Consider the following 25,907-nt stretch of genomic DNA (forward strand, 5'->3'; position numbering starts at 1 on the left):
GAATGAATAATATGCAGATGATTATAGACGAAAGTTGGTAGTATCGTAGAAGTAGCTTAGATTCTCTCTCTTGACTGCTTGCAATCTTCTTCAACGGTTCAACCTTGTATTTGGTGCTTTTATTTGTTTGGAATCATGAGCACTCTTCCTCGTCCCTCTTTTGACGACCTCAACACTGCCCTTCAACAACGTTTACACAACTAGAACAGCTTCATCCAAAATCAACAACAATTTCAAGCCAGCCTCTCCACCATCAACCCCGAACATCACCACCATTACAACCGTTTAGGACCGTCCGGTTTCCAAGGATATCCTACCAAAATCTTACATGCCTCTACCCCCACCATCAAGCTTGACATTCCACGATTTGATGGATTCGATCAATTGTGGTGGATTTTTAAAATCACGCGATATTTTTTTTTATTTCCATGTCATGTTGGGGAACCAGTGATTATGCATCCCTGCTTTTTAGATGGGGTTGAAGCTTGATAACAAAATAACTAGCAAGCGTACTAGTATGTCGCTAAATAGTAAGTAATATTTATAAAATGTTCGTTTCCATAAAGATTTTGTGGTTTCAACTAAACAATATCGATTGCTCTTAAGATGTGTAAGTGTGTGTGTGGGTGGGGGTGGCCGCGTGGGGATTAGACTAGGCACAAGTTTGTTTGCAAGAAAAGAAATAAAAAAAAAATAAGATTAACCTAAGGAGATTAATTATGATGTCATTTCAATTCCCTTCTCTAAACTATTAAGTTACTACAAACTATGAAGGCATTTTGAATTGATTACTTGATTCTCTCTTCAACGGGTTATTGCTCCATAATGTCTTATACGAGCCTGTAACCCTTGAAGATTTAAGAACGCCAAACTAAGTACACAATTATTCTTAGAATATGTCTGCGCTAAACAATAATTGAACAATTATACACTACCAAAGCTAAGGTTAGAAGTCGCCGGGATTTGATCATTTCATGGACATTCATAAATGCAAAAAAAAAAAAAAAAAAAGCAATAAAGACAAGTACAATTGAATAAAATAACGAAAGCAATCAACTGAGATTCATATGATAATTTAAAGATATATAATCGAACAATTACAAAGAAGATCCTCAATTTAATCTAATCAAAGAGAATTTAGCTAGATATAGAAAAAACAATATATAACATGAAAATTAAAATAACCATGATGACATTGCTCCTTAATTCTTGTATTTTCTCTTATAACCTAGGTAAGTGATGGTTGGATTAGGCAAGTGTACCAAATCTTTTACCAAGTAATAAAATGATAAGTAGAGTATCGTATCCACATGGATTGTCAGTTTCGTCCAAACAATTCGCGTTACTTATTTTGAGTTGACAATATAAAATAAAAAAGTAAAGGGTTATAGATTGTAATTTTTATCTGTTTCCAACATAGCAAGTTACCTATTTTGGTTGCAGAAAAGTAAGCAGCGGTTAGGATTCTTCAAATCCCCCCAATTTATTTGTTGGATATTAAATAACAGTCATGTCGCGTTTATTTATCTTAAGTAGACTATAAAAGTGATGAGGTCGTTGGGACGTTCTAACCCGATCGGATGTCAAGTTGCACCTGTTGATCGCACAGTGATCCTTACGTGTGGGGTCTATACTATCTCGGTTGATTTCGGTCTATCCCTCCAATGTTTGGTTGCACCTGCTGGTCACACGGTGATCCTTACGTGTGGGGTCTTACCACCTCAAAGGTAATTGAAACATAGACTTTATATTGGCATTCCTAAATTTGCAAAGGAAATGAAGGCGAACGTTCCTAAAGAGGTTTCCCATCTATAAATCTTAAGATACTCATAGCACACTCTATCTCACTTCTTAGTAGTTCTACATACGGGAAATCCTATCAGCGTCTACCTTACCAAGGGTTTAAGATAATGGTTCTATTAGGTTTCATTATCTTTTTAGGATTTAGTTCTAAGTTATAAACGACATTAAATTAAATAATTATTCAACAAAATAAACAAAGGTTCAACTTAGAACTCAATCCTAAAAAGATTTAGTTACACATGGTAACTAAAAACAAATTACTGAAGATAAAAGTATACCTTAGAAAAATAGGAGAAGATAGAAACTCCTCCGAAAGCTCCTAGAATTGCCTTCCTCTTGAACTGCTCCAGTTCTAAACAAGAAATTCCGAATGAGGAAGACTGATATTTACAGTGAGAGTTTCTACATGGGTTTGGGCAAAAACACGGATTTTACCTACAAAAAAGTAAGAAAAGACGCATTCGCCCCGCACGTTTTGGATGTACGGGGCACATAACACATGCCCTAGGCGCATGTGAGTGTGCTTGCACCATGCCCTAGGCTCATGGCATGCCCTAGGAGCATGTGTGTGTTCCGGACCCAAATTCTTTGTTTTTCCGTCGTTTTAGGTGTTTTTCTCCAAATAACTTGCCTCGGGACATGGGAACAAAATTTCTCCCTCTGTAAAGTCTTCGGAGGCCTCTTGAATCTTCTTTCTTGATCTTCCCTAAGTCTTCACAAATCTTCGAATGTTCTTGATTTGCCGATTTGCATGATTTCTTCGTGATTACTTCAAAAAAACCCCTAAAATTGCCATATTTCGGAAAAACTAAACTTTCAGACTCAAATATAGAAAACATTGCAATATCCAGAAATCATAGGCAATTGCTCGAATAGTCCTCCTTTCTGCTGGTAAAACCTACTGAAAATGACTGGAAAATATGCTAAGAATAACGTAAGATGACCTGTCATCACAACCCCAAACTTAAATTGTTGCTTGTCCTCAAGTAACGAAAGAAAAACATATTTTATTCTTTGCATTTTTTTTTCAAGAAAAAATACCTTTTCGGAGTTGTGCTCAGATCACTACTCATCCCATCTACAGCATCGACTTACTTACCTTGTTACATTTAAAGCGGGATAGACTTGGAGAAACTACTTCCATATAAACTAGTCATATAAAAAGGGACAGAAGGAGTATGGAAAAACTTGGGTGTTCAATTTACGGGGATATTAACCCGAGTTCCATTACGGGCACATAATAATATGCCTAATTACAAGTGTTCAATTAATCAAAAATTTAGGGTATATGGAAAATGCTAGCAAAACGGTACTTTTTTTTCTTTAAAGAATCAAATATAGTAAAATTATCATAAAACTTTTTTTTCGAGGGAAAAATTATCATAAAACTTGTGTGATTAATATAATGTAACCGAATTTTTTCAATTAAATAGTATAAAATATAAATTTAATAGTCTTGACCAAAAAATAAATAATGTTTATATTAAGTAATTAATCGAAATTAATAAGTGTCTATATATGTCAAAATGTTTTTTTAACTGAATATTTTCTACCAATTTGACATGACCATGATCGATGAAAAACTTATTGCTCACAGTTTAACACCGTTGGATTTCTAAGACCTGATTCAAATTCAAGAACTCTAATTAAGCTTGAATAAACTCAATCATCTCCTTTAAACACTCTTTAGTTATCAAAAGTTAAACTCATCACACTAGCTAATTTATGAGAAATGCGTACAACTTAGGTTGGTAAGATAACACTAAGGTAGAAGCTTTCATAAACTTGAGTAGAACAACTTTTATGTTGTTGGTAGGGTACTGAGCACATTTAATTAATTCAATACAAGTGGCCAAAATTGTCCTCGTGAACTTAACTCAGTTGGTAGGGACAATGCATAAACTATGCAATGTCCTTACAGATCCGGCATGATGAATGAACAAGTGGCCAGAACTGAGCACATTTAAAACACAAGATCCTTACAGACCGGGCATGATGAATGAACAAACTCTATGCACAACCATTAGAATAAAGCCTTCACTTATAGAATCTCTACTTTATTTTCTTTTATCACTCTCTTTACTTTTTCTTTTCTACCAGAACACACATTTCACACTTTAATTATGCTCAATTCTTTTTTCACAAAATTAAAAGATGGAGGGGTCGTTATTTATCAAATGGTAAACAGTGAAAATGAAATAGAAGGACCAATTCTTTTCTTTTTTATTTTTTTGTAAGAACTTTGTCAGTGCAACTTTAAATTTTCAGTCTATGGTTAATTTTTTAGGTATAAGGACAATCAAAAGCTGGTTTCTCATGGGAATCAAAGAGTTTGTACATAATTACTCTTTGATTGATCTTTATTTTTATCTTTTAAAAGCCAAAGAATGATTGAACTAGAAGAACGTTATATACACACAATACCTTAATTAGAATCCAATGTATGAGAAGCTAGTAATAATTACCACAAAACAACACTAAAAGAGCACCAACAATATGAATTTCCAAAAATGTAAAAAAGCCATGGCTACATATGAGCCATGCTGACCACACCCATAAAAAATTCTCCAAATGCAAAAAAAAAAAAAAAAAAAAATGGCTATACAATGAGTCATGATGATAACGTTCAAAAGGTGTTGATAGGATTATGTATTGATCCACTCAGTTAAAGTGAAATGAAAGTATTTCTCAATCAGTTGAATTATAATATAAATAAGTCATGATTAATTGGGAGACTCCAAATCAGTTAAGGGATGGCAATGGGTACCCACTGGGCAGGGTACCATAGTGCCCATCCCCATACCCGCGTTTTAAAAAAATCCCCATACTCGGGCCCATACCCTCGTGGGCAACAAGTTTGGTGTCCGTCCCCATACCCTATGGGTATCTAAGTGCCCGTACTCGCACCCATTACCCGCACTTTCACAACAAAAAGATAATAAATAACAAAAAATATCACAACATAATTAAAATATGGTATGAAATCTTCTAAATCAACATATAAAATATTACGCATCATATTATTTGGCCAAATAAAAAGCATCTAAAATATAAAAAACAAGTGCATATTACAATAAATATCAAAGACTTAGGATTAATTAACTAACTTTAATATAAATAAAATTATTCGCATGGTCTATATAATGTGTGGGCATGGGGCGGGGTGGGCACTAGAGTGCCCGTACCCGCACCCATACCCGTTCAAATTTGTGGGTAATTACCCGTGCCCAGGTCCATACCCAATAATGCGGGTATTTACCCGCCCATCGTGGGTATTTTCTGCGGGTACCTAGTGGGCTTGGGTCCAATTGCCATCCCTTAATCCAAGGATCAACGTATTAAGAAATGTCGGTTGAACATTTTCTCCATTAAAAATAGTGATGGAAATATTTTAGCAGATATAAGCAGTCATTTATGTAAAATGTGAGTTAGTGGTCCATTACATAGCTGATTGAATATATATGTGAATTTTATATGTCGATCAAATTATAAACTTGCACTCATCAACAAAAAAAAAAGTTATAAGAACTTCCATGGAATACATTTCTTTAAATAAAATAAGGTTATGGAGGGAGTGATCTAATGATAAAAGAAAACTCAATATAACTCGACTGATCAAGCAGTTTTAGGTTGCAACTTTGTTAACTATGTAATTGCCATTTTTTTTTTTTTTGAGAAAAAGGTAGTTACCAATTTTTGTATGATTATATGATATATGTGGTGCAAAAATATATGAGTTATATGATATATGTGGTGCAATATATTTTTTAGGGAGCGATATATGAGTTAGCTGGTCAAAAACGTCACATTCTCTTGAATTTTGTGCATTTAATTAATTAAAAGTTAAAAATAAATTCAAATGAATTGATTACAACAAAATATTTATACTTTTGAGTTTTGACTCATTAACTTGTGGCTTAAGAGTTAACATTCCCTTGAAACAAATAAAGTAATATCTTGAAATTTGTGTATTCAAAGTCTTAACAGTGTAAAAAAATAATGTTTAAATGTAAAACTTTTTTTTTCTATTTCATTAACCAGGGCTGCCACAAGCACTAGTTATCATGACCCGTAAAAAAAATTGGTTTTGAAATTGAGTATTTGGCCCAAAAATCGATTCATCAGAGGACCGTCTCACCATCGACTATCATTGAGAGAATTCAAACCTAGGACTTAAAGAGAAACAAGCTATATTTTTATCATTGAGATCAAAACAACTATATTATCTTCTTCTTCTTTTTTTGACAGGAAACAACTATATTTTAAATAATAATTAACGACTCAAATAAGACATTTATAAATTTAAAGATATTTTTTAAACCAAATGTATTCTTCCCACACCCCTGTAAAACTAATCCTTTTGATATAACTAGTATCCATTTAGTTTGTTGACCTCTCTGAATAAACGTTTCTAATACGTACCGGGATTGAACTTTGTGCTGCATGATAAATGCAAAGTACCGAGTTAGTTTAGAGCATATTTATTAAATAGGATAAGGTCATTATTGAAATTGATCAAGGACCTTGGTATAGAAAGTTTGTTATACCTACTCATCTAATATCAAAACTTGTGGTACGTATTTACACCATGTACAATTAATAATACGCACTGATATAAATTTGTTCCATCAATGTTATTCCCACACAATTGCACAACTTGAAAATGAGATGATACTGACTTGTAGATCGTGGACCATAGTCCAGAAATATGATGCCTAAGTCTATGGCCATAATCTGCAAGCTTTTCCAAATATCTTTATGACTTAACAATTTAAGTAATTATCTTTTTTCATATTTCGGCATAAAGCAATTTTATAATTTTGATGCATATTTAAACGTTTTGGTTTTGGTACCTTTCATGCCTAATTTGAAGATCTATGCCTACTAGCTATGATAACTCTCTTTCTGGCTCCATATGTTCCAATTTAAACAAAAGAAAACCCTACATCGAATGTGAAAACTGATTCTATCAATTTTTTGCATTCAAAAAAGAAAATGAACATGTAACATGACCTTTCAATTATCGTTTTAGCTTTGGACCATATGGTATTCACGCCAGCATGCATAAAAATCTTTTGTAGGAACATGAAATTGATGCAACCCCGCAACTAAAGTTTCTTTGTCTAACGGATGGCAGATTAGGGCAGAAATTTCGATACTCTTAAAATTTAATATATGATGATGATTAATCAATTAGGGCAGATTAGTGCTATATTTTTTTATTATTTTTTTGAGGAACAGATTAGTGATATATAAGTAGTTGATATTAGAGTTTTTTAATGATTGGTAGATATTAGCTAAAAAAAGAAAATATATTTTTACTTTTATAAAGATGACCACATATTTATATGATTATCTAGAAACCTAAATCAACTTCGGAGGAGGTTGGTAATGGTGGATCTCTGGCGTAGGTGATGGTGGTGTTACATTAATTATTTAATTAATCAATTATAAATTAATCGATAATAATTAATTATTAAAAATATTATTAATATAATTATGTTTTATCATTATTATAAAGCATTAATTAGTTTATAAATATCTCTTGCTTTTGTTTTGTAATGGAGGGTGATGGGTTGAACTATTTTGTTAAGCACAATGAAACATACTATAAACTCTAAACCTAGAATCTAAATGATCGTGACGGTAGTTCATCTCTCATTTTTCGGTACACAACTCTTGATCTTCTCATTGTTGTTAAGACTAGTCTTCGTCAAAAAATGTATTAGGCACAAAAAATAAAGGGTTAAATATGTTTTTGGTCCCTATAAATATGTCAAATTTTTGTTTTAGTCCCTCTAAAATTTTCCTTCAACTTTTAATCCCTATAAAATTTTCAACCACTACTTTTGGTCCCTATATTTAATTTAATTTATATATTTTTTAATGAAGTTTTGCAGAAATAGGTAAAATATTCTAAAAAAATTTCTTAAAAAAATTAGAATTTTTGGAAAAAACACAAATTAAATATGAATTTTTAACCTTAAAATATATAAAAATTCATATTAAATTCATGTTTTGTTAAAAAATTCTGAATTTTTTTTGGAGTGATTCTTATAATATTTTGAATTTTTCTGAATTTTTTTTATTAAATAATATGAATTCTACATATGAGTTTACGTTAAAAGAGAGATCAAAAGTGAAGATTGAATATTTTACAGGGACTAAAAGTTGAAGGAAAATTTTAGGGGGACTAAAACGAAAAGTTGACATATTTATAGGGACCAAAAACATATTTAACCAATATGTAGAGGGATCATATCTTTAACCATTTATTTAAGGTGTCGAACAACTTACCACTTGGACCAATCACATATTAGCTAACAAGATATTATTATTTGTATTAGGATTATAGTAGTATATTTAGCATTATAATTTTTTTTGTTCTTACATATTAGCTAACAAGACCACTTGGACCACTTATTTTATTCCCACATTTTCTGCGCTACAACATTCGATATTGGAACCATTGTGTTATTATGAACCCACATGCTGTAATATTTTTTTATAAGCCCACATGATATAATTGATTACATATATAGTGAAAGAGAAAATCATTTTGTTGGCAGAATCATCGTATAGATAACGGTCATGTGATGATTGACTTTTATTACTCCAACAAATGGTATGCATTTATCTAAAACATACACTTTGCTTCTCTCAAAAAAACATACACCTTTTTTTAATGAAAATTGAAAACTTGTACCAAAAAAAAAAAAAAATGAAAATTGAAAACTAACACTTTTCTATACTCACGAGTTAAGAGTTGAACTCGTAATTATAAATTAAGAAAATGTTAATAGGTGTTCAGAGACATTGGTTAAAGAAACAATATAATAGATATTTTATTGGAAATTATATGGTTAATTTTTTAAAAATTAAAAAAGTGTTATTTCGATTAAAATTTTCAATTTTAACATCATTAATCAATATCTCGGAGACACAAGTCGGAGACACAAATTAGTATGAATTTTTAATTATATGTTTAAAAAACTCGATTATGTCAGCCATATCACAACACGTTGGTAAATTTCCTATTCTCTTTACAGAGTGTATTCATAATCTTTTCAAACTATTGGTCAAAGTTTATGAAAACATGTCTAAAGGTTGTTTGAGTGGGAGAAAGATGAATCATGTCTAATTTAATCAAACTAAAGTTGATAAAAACTCAAAAAAGAAAAAACGTCTGCAACTAAAGCTGCCAATTGTTTCTGTGATTATGAATGAGTAGAATTCTTCACGTGGAGGTCCAATCTATATCCTCAAGTGACGTGCATGCACATTGTAATTTCATCGTTGAACAAACAGTTTTTTTTACGGAGAATTACAAAAAAAACACATAACAATTTGGTAGTCAATTTACCACAGTACCCATGTTAGCAAGCGGTTCGTCGTTTTTTTTTTTTGTGGTGGTCGAGATTTGAACCCCAGACTTTACATATATTACGCATTGTTCATACCAACTGAGTTAAACTCACGAAGACAGCAGTTCGTCGGTTTTCGTCAAACTGATTTCGCACTGTTAAACCTAAAGGAGTATCTATTTACATAAACAAAAAGTAATTTAAACCATTTAATTATAATCAATTTAATCACATTTCATTTTAGATGATAAATATTATTGTTATGAATAACTTTTCTAAAATATATGAATGATTCACGATAAAAAAAAAAAACATCCAAAACCACCTATCTAAAGAAAATTAAAGGAAGAACTTAAAGTGTGTTTTTTTTATTGTGAATCATTCTTATTTTTTTGAAAAAGTTATTCTTAAGAATAATTTTTATCATCCAAAACCACATATCTAAATAAAATTAAAGGAAGAACTTAAAGTGTGTATATATATTATAGAGGGGTGATTATTTGTTTTGTGAACCTACGTTCCTACTTCCTATGGCTCAATTTGAGCTCAAAATACTTGTTAAACTGAAAGAGGTCATTATAATCGTATATGAGTGTTTATAGGTTTCCCCGTTTCTCTTTTAATGATACCAAACAAAGAAAGTTTGGATGATGTAAATCAAAATTTAATATATATTTGTTTACAATAAAAATCACATTTTTAACATTTTTTTTTTGTTATTCTTGTTGTTAAAATCAAATTAGTTCTACAAAAATATTTGTTATAGTTAGATTTTAATTTCGTGAGCTTAGCTCAGCTGGTTGGGACAATGCATATAATATGCAAGGTGCAAGGTTCAAACTTCAAACCCCGACCACTACCAAATTTTTTTTTTAATTTCTTACTGTTCAATGATTTTAATTTCTTACTGTTCAATAATTAATTTCTTACTGTTGTTCAATAATTAATTTCTTACTGTTCAAATTATTTTTTAAAATTAAAACAACCACATTAAAAGAAATTAAAAGTGATTAATTGTAAATCTTACTGTTCAATAATTAATTTCTTACTGTTCAATAATTAATTTCTTACTGTTCAAATTATTTTTTAAAATTAAAACAACCACATTAAAAGAAATTAAAAGTGATTAATTGTAAATTTCTTTTTATAAATGGCTTCAAGCTAAGTCCATTTTGTTTTTGGGATTCATATGTGGTGGTTGAACCCGCTTGTTTGTTTGCGTATCGGCTGTTATTTGTTTGTGTATCGGCTGATTTGTATATGTATTCAGGTGCTGACTTTGTATATTTTACGTGGTCTCTTTGATACACTTTGTGCTGAAGAGAGTGTGTCCCAGTGTTAATATATATCATTTTTGCTTGTTAAAAATAAATTCTTTTTATAAATTAATATGAAACACGGATCCTAATTTTTCCGTGAGTTCAATTTTTTTTAAAAATTTTCTATAACACAAATCTTTTTTTTTCGTGGTGTCCGGGTGCAACCTCGGACCTTGAATATATTATGCATTATCTTTACTAACTGAGTTAAACTCACGGGGACCTATAACACAAAGCTAACTATTCTCTACAAGTACTTATAAACTCATGTATAACACAAAGCTAACTATTCTCTACAAGTACTTATAAACTCATGAAATCTTTTTCATAAATGATGAATTAGTTATCTATCTAATCTAATTGATAATCTATACTATTAGAAGTGAATGAAAAAGTGGTCGATATCTTTCTGTCTAATGTTAAGCAGACAACTCTTTTTTTTCTTTCATGAAGTCAATGTTTCTTTTTTAAGTATGTTCAAGGTTGTCTATACTTGGTCAAAAAAAGTTGTTTATACAAATCAAAGAATATACGCAAATATCGTTGATAAAAAATATTTAATTTTGAAATAAATTTATTAGGTAAAACTCAATAGTTCCACATAGGATAGGACAAGATGAGTTAAGCTCGATATAAAAATAAAACCTATCATTTTGGTTCCGGCTCACCATTAACTCATGCGCAATAATGTTACACATGAGATAGTGTATTATGAAACACCAAGTTTTAAAAGTGGCATTCTTTTATATTTTTCAATTATTTAAACTATTCAACTATATTTTTTAAACATTCATACCATTCATAATCTTTAAAATACATTCAACAAATTTCACAATATACTCTAAATTTGTTATTACCAGATTTTCAAATGATATTTTAATCACTTTAACTCATAAAGTATTGTTAAAAAAAGAAAAAAGAGAGAAGGGAACCGTAGTTATTCTTGGATATGTGGTGAACAATTGCTACCTAAAACATCTCAAATCTCAATTAGTGGTGTCTATACCGACAACGGTTGCTTCCAATACAAATTATACACCCAATATTCAGCGGTGGCCCAGAGCATGGGTCGAGGGGGCGGCAGCCCAGGGCACCTTATTTTTAAGGGCACCAAAACTTTATTTTTTACTTATTACATATATACTTAAGGGTCAGATTTTTAGCTCTTATATATTAACACTCAAAAGTCTTGTTATTTTACTCGAGTTTATGTGTATCCTTTCTTTTCAATTCTCAATCTCTAATATCTCCATCTCAATTTTGTTAACACAAGTCGTTGACATTCGACAACAGGCAAAAACATAGCATAATTGTCGGTGCCGTATAGATATAATATAGTCTCTTAATTGAGTAGGTACCAAACAATTTATTTATCTATTTAATAGTGATACAATTTTTTTTATAGATATAGTACTAAAAAATCAAACTATTTCTTGGAGGAGGAGGAGGAAGAAGTATCTTTATAGTGGTTTATGAATACAAATATTGAATTATGATCCATGTGTGTTATTGTGTAAAACTTTCTCTCTTTAATTAATAAATTCTCAAGTGTTGAGTGTAGACTTTGGAGCATGAATCATAGTTTAGAGTCGGTTGGTTCGCATTTCAAAGATCCATATATTTTTTTTTTTGCACAATGTCAAATGAAAATGTGCAGTATTCTTTCCGGTTCTTTCATTTATCCTTATGTATTTTGTTAAATAAATTACAAGGACATTATCTCATGATTCATCCAAGGCATCCAAACTCAAAGAACCGGCCCTACCGATATTTATCTCTTAGTTTTGTTAGAATTAAACCCCAAATAAGACTATTAGAGTTTTGCTATGATAATCTTAACAATTATATTCTTTATTTCTTTAAATTAATTATCTCTTTTTACAATAAATAGTTAGAATATTAATTAAAAAATGTAGTTAATATAATCATAAACTTTGACAAATAACAAAATGCATGCTACACTAATAGTAGCTTCTCACCGACATTACCACTTTTAGTTATAGTTGTATTGTAACTTGTGACGTTGATCATTCGTAATCTTTGTCCCTCGTGTGAATTATGACCACCACTTCACTTTTGTTTTATCACCATACATTGCTCTTTAATCTTCGTCAAATATAAATCTTATTTCCCTTGCTTTTATCATTTTGTTATGAGCCTTTGTGGGCCACTTAAAGGAAGACAATATATGGTGATATAAATGCGTGGAACCCAACTTTATATCCCACATTATAGTTATTGAAAACCATAATCCAATAGTTTGTGATTAGTTGCTTTGTTGTATGCAACTAAGCTATTTTATGGTAGAAAGTATCGTGTGGATGAATGGAATATTGTTTAAGGTTTTTTTTTAAGAAGTTAAATTAGCTTACAAAATTGTCATTAAAAAGAATCGAACCTAAAATCTTGAGAGAGATATACTTAAAAGGTTTTATCAAGAATTGTATAGGATTCATATTGTGGTTCTCTAAAATAATTTGTCCTCGCTTAAGTTTATTCACCATGTAAACGCGATCACTTGATTTCATTTACACAAACTTATCTTTGAACATACTCAACCTTAATTTTTGGTAATTAAATAACCGGTTATTACATATGCACCTTTAAGATAAGAGTTTGAGCTAGTCCATGCAAAAAGTTTTTAAGTTAGAAACATAGTATTATAGAGTTGATAATATCGAAAAATATATACACGGTTTGTTAGAAGTTGATTTGAAAGTCACAATACGTATATTGAAAGCAAATAAATAATTAAATATGTTAAAATGAAAAATCTAAGATTAAAATACGATAATATGTCCTCGTGAACTTAGCTCAGCTGGTTGGGACAATGCATAAAATATGCAAGGTCCGGGGTTCAAACTCCGGCCACTACCAAAAAATACGATAATATATCATTGACAAAACCACGTAATTACTGAGATATTGTACTCCATCCCCTGAATCTCTCTTCTTGACTTACTGAGATATTGTTCTTGTCCCCACGTACATGTATAAGAACCTTGCATTATCTTCAATGCATATTTCTTCTTATACAAGTTTTTATATGTAAAAATTCTTATACATTTCATCATAGAAGATTGTAATTGTGGTGACCGTACGAATCGTTTTACTATTAGATTACTAGACCGTTGCTTACCTATGTTTTTCTTTTTTTCTAATATTAATGGGACAGTTTAATGCATGATTGAAATCACAGTGAGCTTATCGAAGTTATGATGAGTTATTACCCTATGTATCTTTGCAACATGGATACTTAGTCCCGGTAAAAGTAAGTTAAGTGCTCAAACTATATTCTATTAGTAGATTAAAAATCATTGGAAAGTTCTTAAATTCCAATGTAGTATTGTAGAGTCCAATAAAGGATAGTTAAGAATCTAAAATGTGTTTTATCTTGGATTCCATGACTCTCAACTTGAGGCTCCCACTTTTGAAACATTGCTTTACAAAAAAATAAAAGAAAATACTCCCTCCGGTCCTATTTACAAGAGACAATTAATTTTTTAGATACATTAAATAATACTCTCTCCGTTTCAAAATACATGTCCAAGTCAACCACTTCACACATGCCAATGCACAATTTTGACCGTTAATATCTTTAATTATCTAAAGTAAAAAATTATAAAAATTTAATATTTTGAAAATATTTGTCGAGACAAATCAAACAACATCTTACATGCTAATATTTGTATTTATACATTAGTTAAAAAGTATGGTCAAAGTAAGTCAAGTGAATAGTACACATTGCAAAAATTGGACATGTATTTTGAAACGGAGGGAGTATATGTATTTGGTTTAGATTCTTGACTAAATACATAAATTATTCAATGTATTTAAAAAGTCAACTTTCTCTTGTAAATAGGACCGGATGAAGTATTATAGAAGGCTTTACAAATTCATGCAACATTGCATAACTAATCTACATTTCAAAATTCCTAAACCTATATTTACCTTGATCCCAACTCTCACACACTCACCCCCTTGAATGTAAATCTAATGTTTGTTGCAATTCATTAATGGTATTTATTTAGTGACAATGTACAAAAGAGATCATAATTTTGCATACACCAATAGTACCATTATAAATTGAAGTGTTGATGAATAATAAATAATGAATAGCATGACCAACAACTTCCCTTGCCCAAACCATAAGAAAATCATGATTAACACATGTGCTTTGAAGTGCTGCGGGCCTCACATTTTGTATTGTCAAGCACTCATGTGCTGGTTTTTGGTAGTTGAAAACTTGAATTCCACTACCAAAAGTGTCACATTATGAATTATTATGGGTTAGAGTCTTAGAGGATAAAATATTAATGGAATTATCTTCCCTTTGATTCAAACCAAGTAATCAATGACATGCTATGCTTTAACCTCATAAAATGAACAATGTTTTCCAGTTTTCATCCGCAATAACTCATAAAATGCCAAAGGACTGAATAGGTTGCTACAAACACTAATTTTTTTTTCTGTCATACGATATAGCATACATCAAACTGGTAACTGATGGACTAAGATTGAACACAATTGTAGTGACAATTCTTGATGTGTCATAACTTGTCAGGTACCCGGTACCAAAAGTTCATAAAACCCTTCATTTCGAATACAAAGTTTTAGGGAAATTAATCACTTGCACTGGCATGCACTGAGATATGCTTAAAGAAAATGCATTCATCACTCTTATTTGTTGAAAAATTGCATGCCCTACCACTCTACCACTCATTTCTGGTTGAATGGAGACACTACTATTTTTCAACTTAAGCGATTTGTATCATGTGGTTAATATACTTTAGTTAATAGCTAATCAGTCGGAGATCTAAGTTATCATGACATCTTGATCGAACTCTAAATTATCACGGCCTCTTAACTAAGAACCGGAGAGTTAAAAGAAAAAAAAGACACCACCATTTTTCAACAAGAGGTGTGTAATTGAGGAGGCAGGTGTCTTTAAAAAAATAGAGATTGCATTTAAATATGTATCAGATGAGTACAATATCCCCTTCTTTCCTCTGCAACTGCAATCTTTTTTAATGAAAATTGTTTGATGATTGAACCTAGGAAGATTTTTTAAAATACATTATTTTATGGTAGGAAACTAGGAATCATTGGAGGTTCTAACATTATTATTAATTATGGTTTCAAGTGTCCACTTAGACACTTTTACACCACACTGAGAAAGCACAAGAAAATTACGCTTTAGTTGGTTATAATTAGGAGTATTAAAAGCAAAAAGAGGATTACATGAAGTATAAAGGCTTGTCATCCCCATATAATATATTCCAGTACATGAGATCTAAAGGTCGAAAGATGCACAAAATCCATAATTCAAGATAACAAAACAAAAAGCAAGATTTGGAAGCCAATTCCCTTATCTTTCATTTAAAGCAATGCACATCACATTTGTTTCAGTTGTATTAGAACCACTGATTCAACTGGAAGAAATAATTCTTGGTACCACTGCTTCCAAATCTCTTTTCCTAGTTGATGGATTTGCTTTATTCCCATTATAACACAGTAGAAGTTGCAAACTATTCCAATAAGTTACTCCACGACATTAACAAGTTCATATTCAATAAGGGACAGGTTGTTGTCTTCCTTGACAGTGAAATCAGCAGGATCTGTTACTTCGACACGGCCCCATTTGTCCACAGCAAGCCTCATTGATCCTTTAAACATGTCAATTTTTGCATTTCGCAGAATGATAGTAGAGCCATCTTTCAGCAGGTCGACTGAATAACAGAAAATTCAAGAAAATGATTAAGACTTACATAAACATTTTCAGCAATTTAACTTAACATGGATGGCATTCTGAGCTAAAGAAGAAAAAAAAAATCAATTCATTTATAGACAACAGATATAAAATTCAGCAGCAAAGAATATGGGATAAATTGAGCTGTTTTTCTTATATGCAAAGTAAAGCTCATAGCCATATTTGTATTTCAAATGCAAACTATATATAAAAATAATAAAACTTGTAATCATATTTGTATTTCAAATGCAAACTATATCTAAAAATAATTATTGAAAAATTGGTGCCACAAAAAAATTGAACTTTGTCTACATACAAAGTAACTAATATTATTCTTCAATAACCTATGAGGATACTGAATTTCATTCATTTCCTACCCTAATGAATCAACAATTCACAGCATTATGGATGTAAACCAACACGATGATTCCATATAAAAGACAGGAGTGGCAATTGATCATTGTCCAGAAGGCTACAAACTCAACATCAATTCATATGAATTTAAAGATAATAATGCTACTTTAAGATAATAACAGAACATAATAGAATAAAAAGAAAACATAATGCACACATATCCTTGCAAATTACAAATAACATTTTGAAATTTGAAAATGTCAACCCCAAGAAAATTTGAAAATTCACATTAGCTTTCTTTCTTCCTTGTATTCTAGTACTATTCTTCTGTCAATAAGAATCACTGAACACAAACCCAGTTTCGAAGGATTTTTCCCATAGTTATCTTGGTTTAAGAAGAATTTACCTATTAAGTTATGTAGTACAACCAAGACCATAGGGCATGTCAAATGGTTGGGACAGGTAAGACCAAGTAGTCCAATTCACTTTTTAAATAACTAATTTGATTGAAACCAAAAAACTTATAATTTTGGGTGCCCCAAATATGGATCAGGTCCAATGGTGGACCTCCCGTTAGTACCGATTGCAGCCGGTCATACATTAGGCCAACAGGTTTACATGATTGTTTTAAAATTCAACATAGCTTATGCAGTTTGACAGAGATGGTAGGTTGTGGAATTCTGATCCGCACCCAGGTGCTATGCAAGCACCAAAGTCAGAGGTGTTCGCCCGCCATAACCAGCAGCCGTCGTGAATTTGAGTCTGTAGCTGACAGTTGGGTATGGCATTGGTTCAACTGCACCTAAGGATGTCGGGGGTTTGGATAGGATCCGTAGTCCATACTAGAGCACTCACTATTTTTATATGATAATAATCAACAAAGAAAAGCATAGTGAAACAGCAACAAATAAGATGAAACTGATTGTGAGTTTGCACCATAACACCACATTTTGTATTCTGCTAGTAGCAACGCCTATTTTTTTCATTTATTTGTTTTCCCCATTTACAACTTATATCAAGTGGTCTTCTATATCTCCTATCCTATAATTACTAGAGCATGTTCTTCAAAGCATTTCAAGAAAAGAATAAATAATTTGTAGAAAAACTAAGCATGTAAAATCTCAGCATTAGACAGAAGGATAATACACGGATAGACAGAAATTTATTTTGCAAGTTCTATTCATTATTCAAAGATTATGGTCAAGTTACTCTATCACATCATCATCCTCAACTATTAATACCTAGTACATAGTAGGTAAACGTTGTATGGCATGGGAACGAGAAATATTGTATTGATACATATAAACGAGGGCATAGAGTGTTTTTCTTACAAAAATTTCGCATATGTCTACACTAGAAGTAAGGGACATCATTCCAAAAACAGCAAATATAAATCAAGAAAAATAGTTAATCAGGCAGAAATTTCCATTTGGAGCAATGAGAAGCATTTATTCTGTGTTGTGAGTGTCATTATGTTAGCAATAGACCTCCTATTGTGAGGACTGAGGACCTATTCTAGGATAAAGCCCATTAATACAATTGGGCCTGTTGGGACAGAGAATGTGTGACTATAGTAAATAGTAGTTTGTTAATTTACTTAGATGTGGAATTATTTTATTAGGAACTGGTTGGTAAGGGAGAGGCCAAGCTCTCAGTTTCCTGTTACTTGTGTTGTAATAAAACTGCGTGACTGCTGTAAAAAACTGCCTACAGCAACTTCGGCCAACGCAGATTGCGTGATAAAATTTTGTAATCCTAACTCTCTTAGACATTGTTTCAAGAGTAATTCCTCAAGATAATATCTTTTTTTTGAAGAAACCTCAAGATAATATCTTATCTGTAACAATTGGACTTTTACCCATTTGATTTATCCTCCTTACTTGTGCTTGTTGTATTGTTCTCCACACATGCTCAACCCTGCTAGGGTGAAACTACCAATCGAGTGAAACTCTTAGGCCAATCAAATTAAGTTTCTGTTTAAATGGTTTGCAATAGGATATTATGGCATCACTCATGGGAAAGAGCTATGGTTGTAGTTGTATTGGAGCATGTCCAACCAAGCTCCCCACATATTTACTTTTGGGGGATTTTAAGGGTGTCTCATCCTTACACATCACACACTTTTACTTTTAACAGCTTTGGCACATCATCTCTCAAAACCCAATCCTACAAAACGTTTACCAAATAGGCCCTACAGTGAGTGATTATACATTCTTAAAGCTTACCAATTATTTATTTCTGTCATCATGACCCAACAAGTGCTTATATTGTTTGCTATGCACAAAACCAATGCTTAACAGGAATTGGCACCAATGGATGGTTCTTTTTAAGAATTGGTGATTAAGTTGGTGCCTAAAAACTAGTGCTTAATAAGCAAGCGCCAACTTAACACCACTATTGCGGATGTTCTTAATGAATAAGCACTGAATCAGGAAAAAGTATAGATGGAACATCAAAGGCTGCCTTGGTCTGTCTTGGTGTGAGGAAAGGACTGTCAGAATTTGCATGAGTGAATCACTTAGAAAAATACATTAGTTTTTCAAAATCTTGCAGATTTTTCTACGACAACTTGTGAAGTAGAATCTTGCATTAGGAGTTAAAGAATGCAAAATGCCACTGGAAAGGGCATTTACATGACTTTATGTTATACATCAGTTCTTCATTACACAAATAGGATAAAAACACATCTCTAATAAATTTTGGTTTTTCTTTAAAATCATGATCTCAAAGGTGACATGGATGGCATTGATGTTATAAAATGTTAAATAAATGAACATGTAAAATAGGAAACTTTCTAGTCAACAACCAAAAACATAATAATACTACACTAACTCCAAGCTGCGTCTGAGTAAAATACTCATTGTAGTCATTCATTTTCATCATGTAAGGACTTGATTATTTATGAATCTAAATTTATTTAAGGATAGGATAAGTTTAGATTTGAAATCACTTATAGACTTGCATGTGTGTGATAAGGCCTAAAGAGTGAGTAGTTAGAATAATTAGACAGTTTGAATGTCTGATGGCTATTAGGCTTACTGTGTGAAATTAGCTTAAATACTAGAAGAGGTTAGAAGAGAGGAATTCAGATATGTTAGTCACGAAAACAAAACATTGACTCAGTTGTAATAGGGAAAAACCTTTGCTGAAAGCAAAATCATAGGAAGGAGAATATTTCTCCTTTCTTTGTTTGCCATCAACTTAATTGAAACAAAGTTATGTTCTTATGCATCTGTCATCTCTTCCTCCCGGAAATCCAGATTTAACTGAGCATTCTTTACAATATGTGGAGTTATTAACTTAAATTTTACAGGTCTAAATGTCTTTCATAGTATGTTTTTAATTATGGACATCAGACCAGAATTAACGAACGTAAGAATACATGTAACAAATGTCGACAAAATAGACATTTAAACAAGTTTGACGGATAATATGCCTAGATAAATAAAATCAGAGCATAATGAATATACTCTGTTAGCGTAAATTAATCAACCACTTCTCCCCATAACACCACTAAAGTGGGGTTTAGTGGAGTGATTTGGCAAATACACAGTTACTACTATTGGATGACGGTGTAAAATTATTTTACACTGACAATGTGTAAAATAACAACACAAAGTTAAAACAACAACACGAATTTGGAACAATTATATAGACCAAACAGGCATCACTACAAAATCAAATCAAAGCATTTATACCTTGATCATTTCTTGCAGTAAAGATGATCATCCCAGTCTCATCACCCACCAAACTTTCAGCAATTCGCATCTGACGAGGCTGAGGACCATCAGGACGACCCTTCTGCATCACCATCTTAGTATTCACCACCTTGACAGTCAGAGTGTGGCCACTAGTCCCCGGTCGAAGCTGATCGACCTTAGTGAAGGTCGGCTTTCTCAATCCAGGTTTTGCCTCCGCCATAATCTTAACCTAAAATCTTACAAAAACCAAATATCACAACAACGTTCCACTAGAAAAGAAAAATCTAACATAATAAAATGTTAATAATACATAACCTTAAATTAATATAATGTTGGATCAATTGATTAATGAACAAAACTAGGGTTACAGAATTTGTTACATTTTATTGTGTATTTTTAATCGAAAAAATTTGCATAAAAAGGAAAAATGATTTTGATTAGTGTTAGTTAAGTATAATACAAGTGAATAAACAAGGTTAATTAACATGAATGGTTAAAAGTAATAGAAATTGAAATCTGACCTGAAATGAAACTGGAAGTGAAACTGCAAAGGCAAAAAGAGATCTGAAAATGAAAAGTGAAACGTAGCCGTCGAGGTTGGTTTTTAAGGTATATATGTTCTAACTTGATATCGGGTCAAGTATTGACCCGCTCCGATCCAACTTGTTTTTCTTTTTATAAATGGCCCAATGTTTTTTTTTTCTTCTTAAAATTACCAAAAATATAGATAAATAGTCTCTCCTTCCATGTCAAATTATAAGTTGTTTTTGAGAAAAAAATAGTCTCAAATTATAAATTGTTTTACAATACGAATAAAGTATTAAATGTTAATTTTTCTCCTGTACCATCAACTGTTTATTACTTTCACTTCTTTCAATTCTTTTATTTATCTTTCTTATACCGTTGATGAAGGATAATTTTGTAAAATTACTTATAATTTCTCTTTCCCATACAACATTAATTATATTTTTAATCTATAAGAAATGATCAAAACATCATATAATTTGGGAAAGGGAGTTTCTTTTGGAATTAATCTCTTCAATTCTACATTGTTAAGAACACATATTCTGCCCTCAAATAACATCATCCCATTCAGTGCTAGAGTAAACTCATATATATTGTTCCATTCTTCTCCTAAGGTCCATATCCATTTTCTGGCCATGTGTAATCCTTAACCGTAGGTCACATGTGATTTCCAACTTATGCAATAGAATTCCGTTGCTCACATCTGTGGTTTCAAGGTTGAGATCTCTGAATTTTTTTCATGTAAGTTGTATGTATGCATCATCAGTTTCGCTCTAAGTAGAGTATTTTTACTCAAAGTGTCTACTATGTTTGTCTTTCGTGGATGGTACTTCAAGTCGAAGTCAAAGTCAAAGTCCTTTAGATACTTCATCCATCTCATTTGCCTCATATTCAACTTCTTCTAATTAAATAGGTATTTCAAACTTTGATGATCGCTAAACAAATCAATTTAAGCTCCGTACAAGGGGCGTCTCCAAACTTTCAATGCAAATATTGCGTCTCCAAACTTTCAATGCAAATATTGACTGTGTATTCAGTGAATTGAAAAAATGCACCAAACTTTCAATGCAAATACTGATGTCTGATGGTGTATCACCATTACTTTAAACTCACCGCATCTTCCCGGGTTTCTAGTATTCATTCATTCAACTTTTCTTGTTTTTTTGTAATGAATCTTTGAATCAACAAATGAATGGTCCAGATGCGAGCGTACATGCATGCAGTCATTATCACCACCGTACCATATCATCATGCAACAAAACAAAACATTAAACAAAACACCAACGTTAAAACGTGGTTGAAACTAAAACAGAAACAGAAACAACTTGCAACTGATAAGGCAATAACGAAACAATGTCACTCTCCACCACAACTTCTCACCTCACCATTCTTCCTTCACTTCCTTCAACTTCACCACTTTCTCTCAGATTTTCCTTCACTTTCCAACCAAAAAGTAACCAAAAAACTTGTCTCAAAACTCTCTTGTCTTCTTCATCAAGGCATGCTAGATTCTTGGTGAAGTCTCAATCTACTACTGCTTCTTCTGAGGCTGTGAAAGTGACACAAGTTCCTTCTGAAATGAAGGCTTGGGTGTATGGAGAATATGGAGGTGTCGATGTTTTGAAATTTGACTCCAATGTTGCTGTACCTGATGTTAAGGAAGATCATGTTCTTGTGAAAGTTGTTGCTGCTGCTCTTAACCCTGTTGATGGTAAAAGAAGGCAGGGAAAGTTTAAGGCTACGGATTCTCCGCTTCCGGTGATTATTCACTCTCTTTTACATTTGTTTTTGTTTTTCTATGTTGTGGAATTTCTTGCTTGCTTATTTTACTCTTTTTTGTAAAGTATCATCTTAGTTCAATTGCTTCTAGCAAAAGAAGAAAAGGTTATGGATTCAATAGCTATGATAGTGGAGAGTATAAAGTTATCATTGAAGATGATTTTAGAATTGAGGAAAGCTTACCGAAATTAGGTGGAATCTGTGTGAATATATTGGATGTTGCAGTGTTACTTTTGCAAGAAAATTTAGGTTGAAAAACAAAATAACTGCTTTAGTTAATTTAGCTCTTGTTTGGATTGACTTATTTAAACATATCTATTGACATGTACTTGTGAGACTGTTTGGACGAACTTATGAAAATCGCTAATTACATGTCCATAAGGTGTTTTCAGCTTATTTCTGGAAACTATTAAAAAAAGCTTATGAAAACAAATTATAGCATGTATGAAAACAGTTTAACTTGATTTTATCATTTGTTATAGATATATCTTATAAACAATTAAGTTTTTGTATTCTAGGAATAATTAAGTACTGAAATCAAATTTGGCTTGTTGTGTCCATTAGACTGTTCCTGGCTATGATGTTGCTGGGGTCGTAGTGAAGGTTGGCAGCGAAGTAAAGGACTTCAAAGTCGGCGATGAAGTGTATGGTGATGTGAATGAGAAAGCATTAGAAGGGCCTAAACAATTTGGATCTTTGGCTGAGTACACAGCTGTTGAGGAGAAATTGTTGGCACTAAAACCTACAAATTTGGACTTTGCTCAAGCTGCTTCTCTTCCTCTTGCTATTGAGACTGCTTATGAAGGTTTGGAGAGGACTGGATTTTCTCCTGGTAAATCTATTCTTGTTCTCAATGGTTCTGGTGGAGTTGGAAGCCTAGTGATTCAGGTATTTACTCTACAAATTAGTCCTTTCATGCTGAAATATTGTAGCAATGACACCGACGCATGTGACGATTACATGAAATTATTACCATTTTATCAAAATATAATTGATACAATGTGTCGGTATCATGTCCGGTGTCTGCGCCTGTGCTTCATAGAGCAATAACTGATTTCAAAGTTTCTCCCTTTACCTGACTAAGAACTTTTAGACGAAGTATATTTCTGGTTTAAAATTTCTTGCGCATAAGGGAAAGTATGAGAACTTTAACGACAGTTATACTTTATCCATACCTTTAATGACTTGCAGCTAGCTAAACAAGTTTTTGGAGCTTCAAGAGTTGCTGCGACTTCAAGCACTAGACATTTGGAGCTACTGAAAAGTCTTGGAGCTGATTTGGCTATTGACTACACAAAGGAGAACTTTGAAGACTTAACAGAAAAATTTGATGTAGTTTATGATGCCATTGGTAAAATTCTTTTCTACTTGTATCAGTCTTGTATTTCCAATCTTCGATACAAAATTTCAAACAATTTGGCCAGAGAGTTTTTGAAAATCAGTTTATAGACCAAAACGTGAGGACCAAACTAATTAATAAAATACACATTTGACGACTAAACTGACTAATGAAAGACGCGTTTGTAGACTTAAGGACCAAACTAACATCCTTTACTTGGTGATTTGCAGGGCAATGTGACAGAGCAGTGAAGGCAATAAAAGAAGGTGGCAGTGTAGTAGCTCTAACAGGAGCTGTTACACCACCTGGATTCAGATTTGTAGTGACTTCCAATGGAGCTGTTCTGAAGAAACTAAACCCATATTTAGAGAGTGGAAAGGTGAAGCCAATTATAGATCCCAAAGGTCCATTCTCTTTTGCTCAGGTTGCTGAAGCTTTCTCTTACATTGAAACAAACAAAGCTACTGGAAAGGTTGTTATATTCCCCATCCCATGAATGCATATAAAAATTATAGGCAATTTTGTTATATATGTATCTAATTATATGTTCACATCCCTATGAGTAAATAAGAGTTCTGATAACAGCAAAAAAAAAATTATACTCAGTATTTATTGTCACATTCTTTCTCCCTTGAAACTTTATGATATTTATTTTTTTGTTGTAAACCGGGTATTCGGCAAGCTCTCCCCAAGAGTTTTAACACTGCTGCATGTCCAAAGCTGAATTCGAACCCAGGACCTTGGTTAAGCTAGAAGAGACCCGTGTCATCTCATCTAAGCGCTCTTGGTAGTATTTAACATTTATTTAAAACAATAAGTTAACTTTTATAAATATAAAATATGAAATTATGCTAAGCAATGCACTCCTCTGCCACTAACCAAACAACTAAAAAGTTTATTCTAAATTAGGGAGATTCAAAATTTTACATATTTATTCTAAATTTTATTCAACAATTTAACAAATTAACTAATAAAAGGGGACAAAATTTTCAAAACTAAAAGAGCTAGATTCAAAATCGTTTTAATCCAATGATGTTGATACATTTAGATAACTTGTACTATCCCAACCTATTTTAGCATACCTCATCTGTCACTAACCAAATTAAATAACAAATTTATTCTAAAAATAATTCAGCCAAAAATAAGTTTATTTTTCCATCATTGAAATGAAACTAAATTTTAATGTTTGATATTACTTAACAAATTGAAATAGATGCTAATTAAATTATAAATTAGCATGATATGTAGTTTAATTTGAAATGTGAAGAAGATAGGAGAGTTGTACAAGCTCAAGCAAGAAACAATAATACCTATATATAATTATCTCATCATGAAGGTATTGTTCATTTCTTTTCTCCTAATTAGTATGGTTATGTTAAACCAGAACAATCTGGTCGAGGGAAAAGTTTCATATAAAGATATAGAGAAGAGATCAAGAAAAATTCATCATCGAAATGATACCCAAGGAAATTACACTCGAGGTTGCTCCCATATAACTAGGTGTCGTGGACGTGGTGATCATCATAATCATAATGAATGATTAGTACCTATGATAATGATATCTTCCATTGTATCTCACAAAACTATGTCTCTATGATTATATATACACCAAAAAGATCTAACGGTGCAACATATTGTCCGTTTGTCTCCTATTCATATGTAATTAATCCTTCATATATAATATATAAGAGTATATACACCCAAGGTTCTAAAAAACGGAACGTTACCGCAAAGATAATGATATCTTCCATTGTATCTCACAAAACTATGTCTCTATGATTATATATACACCAAAAAGATCTAACGGTGCAACATATTGTCCGTTTGTCTCCTATTCATATGTAATTAATCCTTCATATATAATATATAAGAGTATATACACCCAAGGTTCTAAAAAACGGAACGTTACCGCAAAAACGGCCGTTACAAAACGGTGTCAGCGGCACCCGTTACCGTATTTGCCCCTTTTAACGC

The 25,907-nt window shown here is 32.0% G+C and overlaps 2 protein-coding genes across 3 annotated transcripts; one reads left to right on the forward strand and one right to left on the reverse strand.

Moving 5' to 3' along the window:
* Positions 1 to 15,723: 15,723 nt before the first annotated feature.
* On the reverse strand, positions 15,724 to 20,876 carry LOC146899982 (uncharacterized protein At4g28440-like). Of its 2 annotated transcripts, none has more exons than XM_085739385.1 (3): positions 20,812 to 20,876; positions 20,288 to 20,519; positions 15,724 to 16,215 (listed from the first exon to the last, which is right to left on the reverse strand). In XM_085739385.1, exons 2-3 carry the CDS (start codon positions 20,508 to 20,510, stop codon positions 16,028 to 16,030), a joined length of 411 nt encoding a protein of 136 aa, XP_085595511.1. In that variant the 5' UTR covers positions 20,511 to 20,519; positions 20,812 to 20,876; the 3' UTR covers positions 15,724 to 16,027. The 2 variants fall into 2 exon arrangements, with proteins under 2 accessions (XP_085595511.1, XP_085595512.1); XM_085739386.1 differs by having other exon boundaries at positions 20,288 to 20,526.
* Positions 20,877 to 22,133: 1,257 nt separating this feature from the next.
* Positions 22,134 to 24,599, forward strand: AOR (Oxidoreductase, zinc-binding dehydrogenase family protein). Its single transcript, XM_085739165.1, has 4 exons — positions 22,134 to 22,573; positions 23,159 to 23,482; positions 23,786 to 23,945; positions 24,164 to 24,599. The coding sequence occupies exons 1-4, from the start codon at positions 22,169 to 22,171 to the stop codon at positions 24,427 to 24,429; spliced, it is 1,155 nt and encodes a 384-aa protein (XP_085595291.1). The 5' UTR covers positions 22,134 to 22,168; the 3' UTR covers positions 24,430 to 24,599.
* The last annotated feature ends 1,308 nt before the right edge of the window (positions 24,600 to 25,907 follow it).

The sequence above is a fragment of the Medicago sativa genome, chromosome 8 (genome assembly GCF_051527215.1).
Source record: "Medicago sativa cultivar Bolivia chromosome 8, Bolivia_mono, whole genome shotgun sequence".
Taxonomy (NCBI): Eukaryota; Viridiplantae; Streptophyta; class Magnoliopsida; order Fabales; family Fabaceae; genus Medicago; species Medicago sativa.